The sequence below is a fragment of the Sinocyclocheilus anshuiensis genome, unplaced genomic scaffold, assembly GCF_001515605.1.
Source record: "Sinocyclocheilus anshuiensis isolate Anshui unplaced genomic scaffold, SAMN03320099.WGS_v1.1 scaffold472, whole genome shotgun sequence".
NCBI lineage: Eukaryota > Metazoa > Chordata > Actinopteri > Cypriniformes > Cyprinidae > Sinocyclocheilus > Sinocyclocheilus anshuiensis.
This window is the reverse complement of record NW_015557102.1, coordinates 1727570-1740314: the sequence shown is the minus strand read 5'-3', so window position 1 is coordinate 1740314 and position 12745 is coordinate 1727570. Positions and strand designations below refer to the sequence as shown.

The 12745-nt window shown below is 38.2% G+C and overlaps 1 protein-coding gene across 1 annotated transcript in view; it reads right to left on the bottom strand.

Annotated features, from left to right (window-relative positions):
* The window catches only part of LOC107677545 (bromodomain adjacent to zinc finger domain protein 2B-like), an 82215-nt gene that overhangs the window by 5610 nt on the left and 63860 nt on the right, over positions 1-12745 (bottom strand). The window contains exons 19-29 of the mRNA XM_016472473.1: positions 11357-11401; positions 10923-10955; positions 8590-8655; positions 8177-8317; positions 6694-6945; positions 6147-6370; positions 5077-5151; positions 4624-4852; positions 4434-4496; positions 3499-3640; positions 2633-3402 (exon numbers count right to left, since the gene is read on the bottom strand). Coding sequence (XP_016327959.1) covers positions 2633-3402; positions 3499-3640; positions 4434-4496; positions 4624-4852; positions 5077-5151; positions 6147-6370; positions 6694-6945; positions 8177-8317; positions 8590-8655; positions 10923-10955; positions 11357-11401 — 2040 coding nt within the window. The remainder of the gene's footprint in view (positions 1-2632; positions 3403-3498; positions 3641-4433; positions 4497-4623; positions 4853-5076; positions 5152-6146; positions 6371-6693; positions 6946-8176; positions 8318-8589; positions 8656-10922; positions 10956-11356; positions 11402-12745) is intronic.

Below are 12745 nucleotides of genomic sequence, written 5' to 3'. Positions count from 1 at the left end.
ATACATATATCTTCACACACATATATATATATATATATATATATATATACATACATACATACATTTTATATATATATATTTTATTTTAATTTTAAATTTTTTTTTATATACTTATACTTAATATTTATCCAGTAAATCATGAATAACTGGAACAGTCAAGGGGCGTTTGAATATTGTTGTGAACAATGGAGGGCCTTCATAAAGGTGAGAGCCATTTATTTAGATTTAAGCCACACAATTTAGAAGAAATATTTAAAAAGACTATTTTATAAAGACTTTTTTAACTTTCAGATGCATAATGTTTTCAATATCTAATAATTTTTCTAATTTAATTCTGACTTGAGTTTGTTTAAAGCTACATTACTTTGATCAGTGACACAAGTGACACAACTTTTTATAATACAGTCAATTAATTTAAACAATATTAAATTTCTGTCTGTATGTTAAAGAAAGAACATCAATCAGTTAACTGTATGTTTATTATAACATCAATTTGATAGCTTTTTTAAATATATTGTATTTTAGTTTCAGAATTTTTGGTTTCAGATTTTCAATTTAGTGCAACATTTAACAATCACAACCAATCAGAACATGTTCGAACATTCACATCATCACCACACTTAGGCATATTTCATATAGCCATGTGAAGCAAGACTTTGAACCATTTAGATATCACTGTGTGCAGAGTGACCTAAAGTAATGTGAAAGAAATAGAATGCAAACAACTACAAAATATCTTGGTTAGGACAAAAGTGCTAATTAACTTGAAAGAGATTTATTGCTTGTCACTTTATCATGTTGGACACTGTAAATATGAAATATATATTTCAAGTAGGATGGGTAATTACCTGCAAACTGAGGTTGCTGATCCCACCAGGTGAGGGGTTCGGAGGGCTTGCAGACGCAGAAAGGGGAAGCAGGTGATGGTGCGGAGAGGAGGTAGATGGTGGAGGTGGAGTTTTGGGCCGTGTGCTGGCGGTGTTGCTGCTGGGTGAGGACTGCGGGTGTGCCGACGGCTGGAGGAGGGAGGTGTCGTCGCAGGGCGAGCGAGGCAGCAGGCTAAACCAGTGCCCGCTGCGCTCGCTGAGGACTTTGAGCAGCTGGTCGTTGGCCAGGAGCTGAGTCTGCGCCAGATGCTGCGGCTGCAGGAAGTGTGCAGGGATGCCCAGCTGCAGAGGAGGAGGGATTGTGTGCTCTGCGCTCGGGCTGCTGGCCTCTGTCAGCTTGGAGGTAGTTGGAGAGTGAGCTGGAGATGATGCTGATGTAGTTTCCATAGCGACTGTTGCCGGGCAGCCGTTGTGGGTGTGGCAGAGCCCCTTGGCCCCAACAGGTGTGCGAGGCAGTTCCTGACACTGAGGGCTTTGTGAGGGGCGGAGCTCTGGAGGTTGAGGGGGCGTGGTCGCAACCTCTGTTTCCTGCTGGTCTTTTAGCGGGGAGGAGCGCATCTCTTTATTTGCCTCGTGATCAGGATCGATGGGCTTCTCCTCCTCCTTCACAGCCCCCTGTATCTCGTCATGCTGATGATGATGCTGCAGAACTTCCTCCTTAGGCTCCTCTTTGACCCGCACTGGAAAGTTTCTCAGCCTCTCACGCTCTTTCTCCAACTCCTCGACCCCTACTTGAGAGACAGAAGGAAAACATAATTAGTGTAAAATTAATGGTGTGGCTGTATGCAAATGCATTTATGGATGGACGGATGGGCAGACAGACTCACCTCCACTCTCTAACCCCTCTATGTAAACTCCTCCACACTGCGGGAGGACCCAGTATCTGCGGCGGTACCGGTCCTGCCCGTACGACATGGACCGCAGGGCATGAGACGACTCAAACAGCTTCCGACGGATCAGGTTTTGCTGCTGTACTCACACAGAAATACACATTTTTGTGGGACTATATATGTAATTATAATAGGGCAGCACAATTAATTGAAATTACAATATGGATTTGTGCAATTATAAAATCACAAAGTCTGCAATTTATGTAAATAAATATATGCACTGCGTGTTTCAGAGTGAAGTGTGGCACTGTGTTCATTTACACGCTAGCAGCTCATGATCTGGTGTTTTCAGTGTCTCGAAGCGGCTCATTTCCATCGTTTATAATGGTCGTTTATAATGCGCATTTAAGACACAATATGTGCCAACCATATTATAAACATATAAACTGTTTTCAGCAAATGAGAAGCTATACGAGCTCCCTGCGTTTTTCTTCCAAAATAAAAACTTGATGGTTTAATGTTTAAAACATAAATATAAGTTGTACATTTCTACTTGTAATTATTATCCTTATTAGTAGTAGTAGTACTATTTTTCTTATATACTTGTTTTTTAAAATGAAATAACACAATAGTAATATTTCTTATTTTGTTTCATATTTTTATTTAGTACTATTATTAATAATATAATTATTATAATAAATATAATAATTAAAATATAATTTTCATTATTTATATTTTATAGTTATATTGATATATAATTACAAAATTGCATGGCCCTAAAAACAACCACAGTAAACCTGGACCTTCATAAAACACAAAAAAACACAAAAAAAACAACCAAACATTTTAAATTGCTATCACAAATTTTATCACTGTAAATATGAAATATATATTTCAAGTAGGATGGGTAATTACCTGCAAACTGAGGTTGCTGATCCCACCAGGTGAGGGGTTCGGAGGGCTTGCAGACGCAGAAAGGGGAAGCAGGTGATGGTGCGGAGAGGAGGTAGATGGTGGAGGTGGAGTTTTGGGCCGTGTGCTGGCGGTGTTGCTGCTGGGTGAGGACTGCGGGTGTGCCGACGGCTGGAGGAGGGAGGTGTCGTCGCAGGGCGAGCGAGGCAGCAGGCTAAACCAGTGCCCGCTGCGCTCGCTGAGGACTTTGAGCAGCTGGTCGTTGGCCAGGAGCTGAGTCTGCGCCAGATGCTGCGGCTGCAGGAAGTGTGCAGGGATGCCCAGCTGCAGAGGAGGAGGGATTGTGTGCTCTGCGCTCGGGCTGCTGGCCTCTGTCAGCTTGGAGGTAGTTGGAGAGTGAGCTGGAGATGATGCTGATGTAGTTTCCATAGCGACTGTTGCCGGGCAGCCGTTGTGGGTGTGGCAGAGCCCCTTGGCCCCAACAGGTGTGCGAGGCAGTTCCTGACACTGAGGGCTTTGTGAGGGGCGGAGCTCTGGAGGTTGAGGGGGCGTGGTCGCAACCTCTGTTTCCTGCTGGTCTTTTAGCGGGGAGGAGCGCATCTCTTTATTTGCCTCGTGATCAGGATCGATGGGCTTCTCCTCCTCCTTCACAGCCCCCTGTATCTCGTCATGCTGATGATGATGCTGCAGAACTTCCTCCTTAGGCTCCTCTTTGACCCGCACTGGAAAGTTTCTCAGCCTCTCACGCTCTTTCTCCAACTCCTCGACCCCTACTTGAGAGACAGAAGGAAAACATAATTAGTGTAAAATTAATGGTGTGGCTGTATGCAAATGCATTTATGGATGGACGGATGGGCAGACAGACTCACCTCCACTCTCTAACCCCTCTATGTAAACTCCTCCACACTGCGGGAGGACCCAGTATCTGCGGCGGTACCGGTCCTGCCCGTACGACATGGACCGCAGGGCATGAGACGACTCAAACAGCTTCCGACGGATCAGGTTTTGCTGCTGTACTCACACAGAAATACACATTTTTGTGGGACTATATATGTAATTATAATAGGGCAGCACAATTAATTGAAATTACAATATGGATTTGTGCAATTATAAAATCACAAAGTCTGCAATTTATGTAAATAAATATATGCACTGCGTGTTTCAGAGTGAAGTGTGGCACTGTGTTCATTTACACGCTAGCAGCTCATGATCTGGTGTTTTCAGTGTCTCGAAGCGGCTCATTTCCATCGTTTATAATGGTCGTTTATAATGCGCATTTAAGACACAATATGTGCCAACCATATTATAAACATATAAACTGTTTTCAGCAAATGAGAAGCTATACGAGCTCCCTGCGTTTTTCTTCCAAAATAAAAACTTGATGGTTTAATGTTTAAAACATAAATATAAGTTGTACATTTCTACTTGTAATTATTATCCTTATTAGTAGTAGTAGTACTATTTTTCTTATATACTTGTTTTTTAAAATGAAATAACACAATAGTAATATTTCTTATTTTGTTTCATATTTTTATTTAGTACTATTATTAATAATATAATTATTATAATAAATATAATAATTAAAATATAATTTTCATTATTTATATTTTATAGTTATATTGATATATAATTACAAAATTGCATGGCCCTAAAAACAACCACAGTAAACCTGGACCTTCATAAAACACAAAAAAACACAAAAAAAACAACCAAACATTTTAAATTGCTATCACAAATTTTATCAGGGGGAAGAAAAAAAAATTCCCCAAATCATGCAGCCATAAATTATGACATCTGAATTTACCTTTGATAACTTCTCAATCTGTTTCTCCAGCTCTTCAACACTTGTGGCTGGGTCTCCCTCATCCTGACACACACACACACACACACACACACACATATTCAGGCTCAATCAATATAAAAACGTCTGCTAAATAAAGTTAAAGTAATGAAATGTAATGTATGAAACTGCACTCAAAATGACAGCCTTTTACCTCATCACACGTCTCCACCTTTTTTCCCTTTTTAGCCTCTTCCTCCTCCTCATCTTCATCTTCATCCCCTGCATCCTCACTGTCCTCATCTTCATCATCATCGTCATCACTATCCCCAGCCTTCCTCTTGCGCTTGTGACCAATGGCGGAGACGCCCGCAGCCTGAGGCTCCTCCCCTCCGGTGATTGCTTCACGTTTCCCTGTCCGTTTAGCGTAGATTGTTTTCATTCTGCATGAACATACGCAGAAATTCTGATTAGTTCGTGACAAAACTAAGATATGTGCATTCAATGCACAGCTATTACTGTCAGTAAAGGGAAACATTGGTTGTGTTTAATGCCTAGTAAGAATGTTTGAACATCTATTATAGCTGAAAATGCTGTCTCTAGGAAGAGAAGTCCTGAAATACAGCCATTATGTTTGTATAAATCAGGCATAAATATTGATACTCACTTCTTCAATTTGCCCTCCACAATACACTCGTCCTTCCTCAGCACGTTCATGTGCTCCAGGCTTTTGTCGATCTCACTGCAAAAACACACAGTTTTATACTTCTGTAGATACCAGTATTATTTTAGTATTATAACTATTAATTTAATTATTTAGTTTAATAATTGTTAAAATGAATTTAAATTTTTATTAGGTTTATGTGCTTTTTCATTTTTTATACTACAAAAACTATATATTAAAAATATATTAGTATTAAGGTTTAATTTTTCCTTTTTTAGTTTTTATTCCCAGTTACTAATTGTAGTGCTTTAACTTAATTTTCAATTTTTATTAGGTTTAAGTATTTCAATCAACCATTTATATTTTTTGTTATTTTATGTTATTTCAGCTTCTTTTTTTATAAAATAATGTTTTAATAGTTTTAGGTAATGATAATAACCCCGGTAAATTCCAGATATACATGTGTAATAATGTCACATGATGAACCCAAGCAGTTGAGGTTCCTGTGTTCATATGCATTAAGTCTTAAGAGCTCTGTGACCGTCACACTGTGTGACCTCTCCACTGCCTCTTTATGCCCTATTATTTCAAGGTGCATATTTCATATTGCCCAGGCAGGCCTGACAGATTATAAGCATGTATCGCTTTTATAATGTAATCTCTAGTCCAAACATGAATCATTTAAGTTTGAGAATGTCTTGCATAGGTGTAATTAGTTGATTTTGAATTAATGTTAAAAGGCATGTGACATATTTCTCAAAAAATATATTGTTTGTTTGAAGTAAAAATATTTATTTGCTTCATTTTAAAAGGTCTTGTTAACATGTTATTCAGTTAATGGTCTATGCATATATAAAAACAACTTTTAATTTTTGACAAAAATCGGTTAACTGTTCTTTATGTATTATTGTATCAAGGTTGAAAAATTGTGCTGTAATGTATATATTGTGATAACTAAAAAAACGCCATCTTGTATAAGAGTTGTGCTCTGTACTAATGTAAACATCAATCATGTCATCAAGAATCACTGCAGCTGAACTCTGAAAACATAAGTGGAATTTATTGTTTCTTACCTGACCACGCTTTTACTGCAGGACAGCTCATTTACCAGGAAGGCCAGGACAGCGGCTTTCTGAGCCGGCGTGTGGGCCTGAAAGGCTTTGGTCCTCAGACTCAGAGTAAGATTAGCTAGCTCAGTCTGAGAGCACTGAGCCTCCATGTACAGCTGCAAAACCTCAGACACATTGTCCCGATTCAGACCCACATTGGTCAGGTGGTCACCCAAGATAGACTTAGCCTGATGGAGAAAAGGGAACAGTTGCAATTCTGCTAACCCTTTTAACCAAAGATAGACAGATCATACATATGCAGTGGCACACTGACTTAGTAAGTGATTTATGTGTTCATTAAACCAGAGACCCTTTCCTCGATTAAATTTGATCACAAGCACTCACAGGAGGCGCATGTTAATACCAGATGTAAACAGAAATGTGTCTCTGCTGAGCACTTGTGAGCGGGTCACTTGAGACAGATGTTAATAGCAGGTGTAAACAGGCCTGAAAGTACACTTATTGCTATTGACAATCACACTGAAGTAATCTCCAGGCATTTCCTCCTCACCCTGTGTCCTTGAGGCAATCCTGGGTCGGACACAGCAGACGAGAGTAGCCGGACCAACAGGTCCTGCACTTGCCCCATGCTGTTGCCCAGGTTGAGCAGTCCCTCCTGCAGTATACCCAGAGTGGGCAATTCTGAGGGATCCACGCCCAGGACCTTCCCAAAGCTCCGCAGGAACTGCACCACCATCAGGCAGTCCGCAAACACACTCCCGGGAAGAACCAGACCATGGATACGAGGAATCTCAGGAAGGGGCTATAGAGGGACAGAGAAATATAGAGAAACAAGTGAGACAAAATGTTTGTAAACATCATGTTTCAAATGAGCAATGCAATCTGACAAGAATAGTATCAAGTCTGCTTCTTTTGCTTAAATCATGCAAAAGAAATGTCTTTCAAGCTGATTTAGTTCATGTGATTCAACATTCCCTTCTCATTCCATTACAGACGCCGTTGTAAGCATGTAAATATTTATTTATTTATTTGTATATTTGTTTGTTTGTTTATGAGTGGCCTTTCACCTTACTGCCTATTGTCCAAGCCAGGATGTTTCTAACTCAGATCAATAAATATATAATAAATAAAAATTAATATAAAAACAATTTACTTAAGTAAAAAAACAGATCTTAGGTGTTATAATAATAATAATAATTAATAGTAGCAGTAGCAATAGTAGCTCTAATTATAAAAAATGAAGTCAAAAATACATTACTGCTGTAAATTACAATTGCACTGTAAAATAAAAAATGAACTTCATAATTATAATAATTACATGCACTGCATGCTTTACTCTGAAACACGCAGCACATCAGATTATTACTATCAGTTAAGTAAATTGCATTAATCACTTGATAATCACACTAAGCTATATCGCAATTATTGCGCAGCCCCATTTATTTATTTTAATTTTACATAAGATATAATTAAGCTTTTCATCAACTCATGAACCCCCTGCAGTTCCATCACAAACCCCTGCTTTAGATAATGATATAATAATTTTTTTGTCTTTAGTACAGTTACAATATAAAAGCCACTTACTTAATTATGGAAACATGTTGTCTGTACAGTATAACAATAATAATTTTTCACACTGTAAAAATTAGTCTTTATACATGAAATTATGCAGTAGCCATTATATTTTAAGAATGAGGTCTTTCACAAAATTTAAGTTCATAAGCATCAAAAAGTTTGAAAACTCCTGGTCTAAGATTCAAGGCTGCTAACTTTCATCAAAACGCTATGTTTATTACCACTAGGTGGCAGTATTCTGTCTCAGGTGAATTCACTGTGAAGTGCTTTGATAAGATTAGGATAAGTGTATGACATCATACCTCCAAGAGTTCTGATTGGATGAGTCTTTATGTTAATGACTCATCAATAAAAAGCTAATCTTACAAAAACAAGGGTTTTTTATAAAGGGTTCATAAATGATTGTTAAAGTTGATTTTTAAACGATGCAAAATTTGTCCAATATCCAGTTCCATTACCTTGTGATCTGTCAAACACATGTCTTCATTGGGTTTCTTCATCTCACGGATCATCTCCAGCTCCAGCCTCCGGAGCTCCATTTTCCGCTCCTTGTTGAGGCGTTTCTCATCACGTTTCTCTTGCCTGAGGCGTTCGCGCTCCTGCGGGGTGGAAGAAAGACTTTACTAACCAGTTGGATGCCACATCAGGCTTGTTTGACATTAGGGTATTATGTTCTACAAGAAAACTTTGTTTTGAAGAATGAGGAATGTTTAGGGTACTTTATCAAACTACATCAAAATTATTTGGTGAAGCACATTCAGGGAATGTAGCAGAGCAGGTAGATGTGACGTGAGAAAGCCTTGAGGTGCAGAGAGGAGAGCGGAGTGGTGAAGGACAGTGTTCCGTTATTTATTTATTTCGTTTTTCACACCTCAGCTTTTTTCCGAGCCTCCACAGCTTTCATTAGCATAACGTGCTGTCTCCTCCTCTCCCTCTCCTGAAAAGACAGAATGATTCCATCGTTCAGTGGAGGAAAGCAGAGCATACAGATCCACACAGAGAAAACAAATAAAATATAAAAGCCAGAGACAGACGATAAAACTGATCAGCGTGGTTTAGCATGTTGCACAGAAAGAGAGAGAGAAAGAAAAAAGTAGGTGTAGAATGGACACATTGCTATGGCCAGGATGAGGCAGCCACAAAAACATGTGTTACAGCTGATCAGACTGGAACAAAAGAGCGAAAAGAAAAGCCACAGATGTAATGGGCAGGTCAGAGGAGGAAAGCTGTTGGTGCATCTTGAGTTAGATTAGCGTAGCTACTGTTACAAGCTAACGAGGGAAAATACATCAGATTTCCCTCAGCCTCAATGTCCTGTCCTTACAGTGAAGCATGTTGATATGTCACTGTTATTATGAATTTAAAGTCAACATGAAATCATAATTGACCCTATTTACTTTCTTAATACACTTTTCAGGTCTTACGGAGTATCTTTCTTTAAAATGTAAAACTGGCAAATAACTAATTTATGGCTAAGATTACCTAGAACTCACAGACTGTTGGATAATGTTAAATGTGCATTCAGTAATTTGTTGTTTATGTTGCGCTACCAATGTCTTGGATTCATACTGACATCTAGTGGTGTGGATGTAGCATCACGTGAGTTTCAGTTACCGATACCACTTTGCAGTCAGACTTAAAAGAGCTACAAATTAAATCGTTTAAAAACAAGGGTGCTAAAGGGATAGTTCACCCAAAAATGAAAATTCTGTCATTAATTACTCACCCTCATGTTGTTTCAAACCCGTAAGAACTTACTAAGATTAACAAATTAAGATATTTTTGATGAAATCTATGAAATGTCCTTACTACCTTTCTGGGCCTTGAACATGTCAGTTGCATTGTTGTCTATGCAGGGTCAGAAAGCTCTTGGATTTCATCAAAAATATCTTATTTTGTGTTCCGAAGATGAACAAAGGCCTTACAGGTTTGGAACAACATGAGGGTGAGTAATTAATGAATGACGGAATTTTCATTTTAGTGTGGGGGCAGTCGTGCCCTAATGGTTAGAGAGTTGGACTTGTAACCCAAAGGTTGCGGGTTCCAGTCTCAGGTCCGGCAGGAATTGTAGGTGGGGGGAGTGAATAACCAGCGCTCTCTTCCACCTACCACCTCCGGGTGTGTGTGTGTGTGCGTTCACTACTGTGTGTGTGCACTTGGATGGGTTAAATACAGAGCACAAATTCCACACGTCACTTCACTTTCACTTTTTCACTATCCCTTTATAAATTTTATTGCATTACTGATATGACCAGAGTCTTTATCTTATGTGAGTGTACATGATTTTTAAATATATATTTATAAAAAGTATTTCTTTATTCATTTCTTTATCTGTAATTCCTAAAAATTACAGAGGGCACCTCTAACTAATAGGCAAAATATTGATTCATTTTTTAGCAAACTTGCGTTCAGGTTTGGCTCCATTCTGGTATGGAATGTCCACTTTTTTACAATCCAATCAATTCATAACGGAATGAAGTGGAAAATTAAGTGCTGCACAAATTTGTTAAATATTTTACTCTGAAAAATATCACATTAAGGAAGCAAAATGGGTTGTGAATGCAGTCTCATGTTGACTTTAAGGACAAAGCCAATTAGTGTGAAATCTTCATATCTGACCCATAGATGGCATGGAATGTACAGCAGAGAGAAGTGTGAGTTTCCTCAAATTCTCTCATTGGTCAGGCACAATGACCTTTGACCTGTACTGATGACCTCACAGGCAGGACAATCAGCACAGTGCAAATGCAACATCTTGACAAAGAGTCTGCCACAACATACATACACACCAACACTCACATTTTCACAGCGATAATGATACTACACAATATTGGGGTGAATTTACACGTGGAATGAGGGTGTGTGGCACTTTCCACCAATGAGAGTATGTACTCAACAGGCTCCATACACACACACACACACACACACACACACACACACACTCACCCTTACACACACACACATACACAAACAAGGCACAGGCCTGCTGCATCAAAGCCGGTTTTCGCTCACTGACACGCATAGCAGATGTAGGCGATGCAGTTTTTTTCTTTTGTTCTCTTTTTTTTTGCTTGAAAAGCCATGCAGAAGGAAAATGTAGTTTTGACAGCAGCCAGTGCTACATTTAAAAATGTGCTGCTATGACATCATATCACAACCAGGATTCACGATGCGAGTGTTAGATGTACAGAAGATGAAACATACCCATACCATATCTAGTCTATGCCTCTCCATCTCCTGAGAGAGAGAGTTGGCAGAGTATTATGAGACAGAAAAAAAAATCACAGCGTCATTTAAAAAGAAAAGAAAAAAAATAAACAAACTCAAAACTTCAGCCTGTAACCCCAAAGAGACAGATCCCACTCCCAAAAAGCATGGAAATTAACCAGAGAGAAACAGCAGAAAGTTAAAAGACAGAACCACATGAGACTCGCCACTTCTTACATGGGCATAGACTGAACAAATCTATTAAAGGACACTTTTTAACCCATAATGCACTGCATTTCACATGGTGACTGTGAACTCTACAAGAAAAACATGCTCTTTGCCTCCCTTTCTCCTTCATTTTGTAGCAAAAATCACTACTACTATATAAATGGCCATTATGAGACCTATTATTTATGAGAGTGGTGACTGACCTGGTGCTTGAGAATAACAGCCTGTTGGCGTCTCATCTCCTTCTCCTACAAACACAAAACATAAAAACGATTCAATGCTACACCAAAACACTCATTATGACAGTCTAAAATGAAACCATCAATCAGAACCCTGCCTTGGGTCTTCTGTCCTAACCATGAGGCCTAAGAATGCAGTAATCTGTATATAAATGGTAACTCAAGTCATGCGAGATATATGTGATATTTTACCTAAACATGCTATCAGCAAATGAAGAGTTTTACAGAACAAGTCAACCATCTACACAATTGTACATGCCCCTGCAAACAAGATGAGTCATCAACTTTGGTTTCATTTTCCCTTAAGAGAAAGACTAGTGCTGAGTGGTATGGTGGCATATATAGTACTCTACAATACTACATACAATTGATCCAAAAAGAGACAAAAATAGTTATTTCAAATTTTTTGATGCCATGGATCCCCAAACATGATGATCTCATTGCAAGAGAAAAATTATATGGGATGTTTCAAAGACAACAAAATTATATTTTGACTTCATTAAGGAAACCTTGTTATTTTACCAAAGAGAAGAAAAAAGAAATTGAAAATTAAAGACATTTCATTAATAGATCGCAGGTGAAAAATTCTTGATTTAATACACTACCGTTTAAAAGTTTTCGGTAAGATTTTTTTTTAAGTTCTGAAAGTCTCATATGCTCTTTTTTTTGTATTTGATTAAAAATACAAAAACTGTAAAAATGGTAATATGAAACATTAGTTTTCTTATTAATAGTCTTATTATGAGCTTAATATATTGTAGAAAAAGGATTCACTTTTATAAATGGAAAGTTCAAAATAACAGGATTTATTTGAATTTCTTGTATAAATGTAAAATGTCTGTACTGTCACTTTTTATGAATTTTATTTACTTTTTAAAGAATGTAAAGGTATTTAAAAGTAATTTATTTCTCAAAAAATAAATAAATAAATGACCCCATACACTGACCATTTTTTCATGTAATAACTAGATCGTGGTATACTGTTAATGTGACATAAAATTATTTATACCATACAACACTTTCATCATACTGCCCTGAGAAAGTGTGCATTTCAAAAGCCTACGTTTGATACAAGATGGCTGCAAAGCTAACGGACGTGACTAAAAGCCATAATACTCGACAAAAAAACTTCAATTAAATAAGGGAGGCTATATAAAGCAGGTTGTGCATTCTAGTGAGGGCCCCATGTGTACAAGACATGAAAAGATGCACTGTGCATTTTTCATTTGAAACAACAGCAGCAAAAATCCAGATGTCAAGCTAATTTTCCCCCACAGGCCGGCAGACATCAGTCAAACAGAGGCTCTGCTCCTTTGTTGTGGCCGAGGAATGTTAATGGTTTGCCGGAGTAGG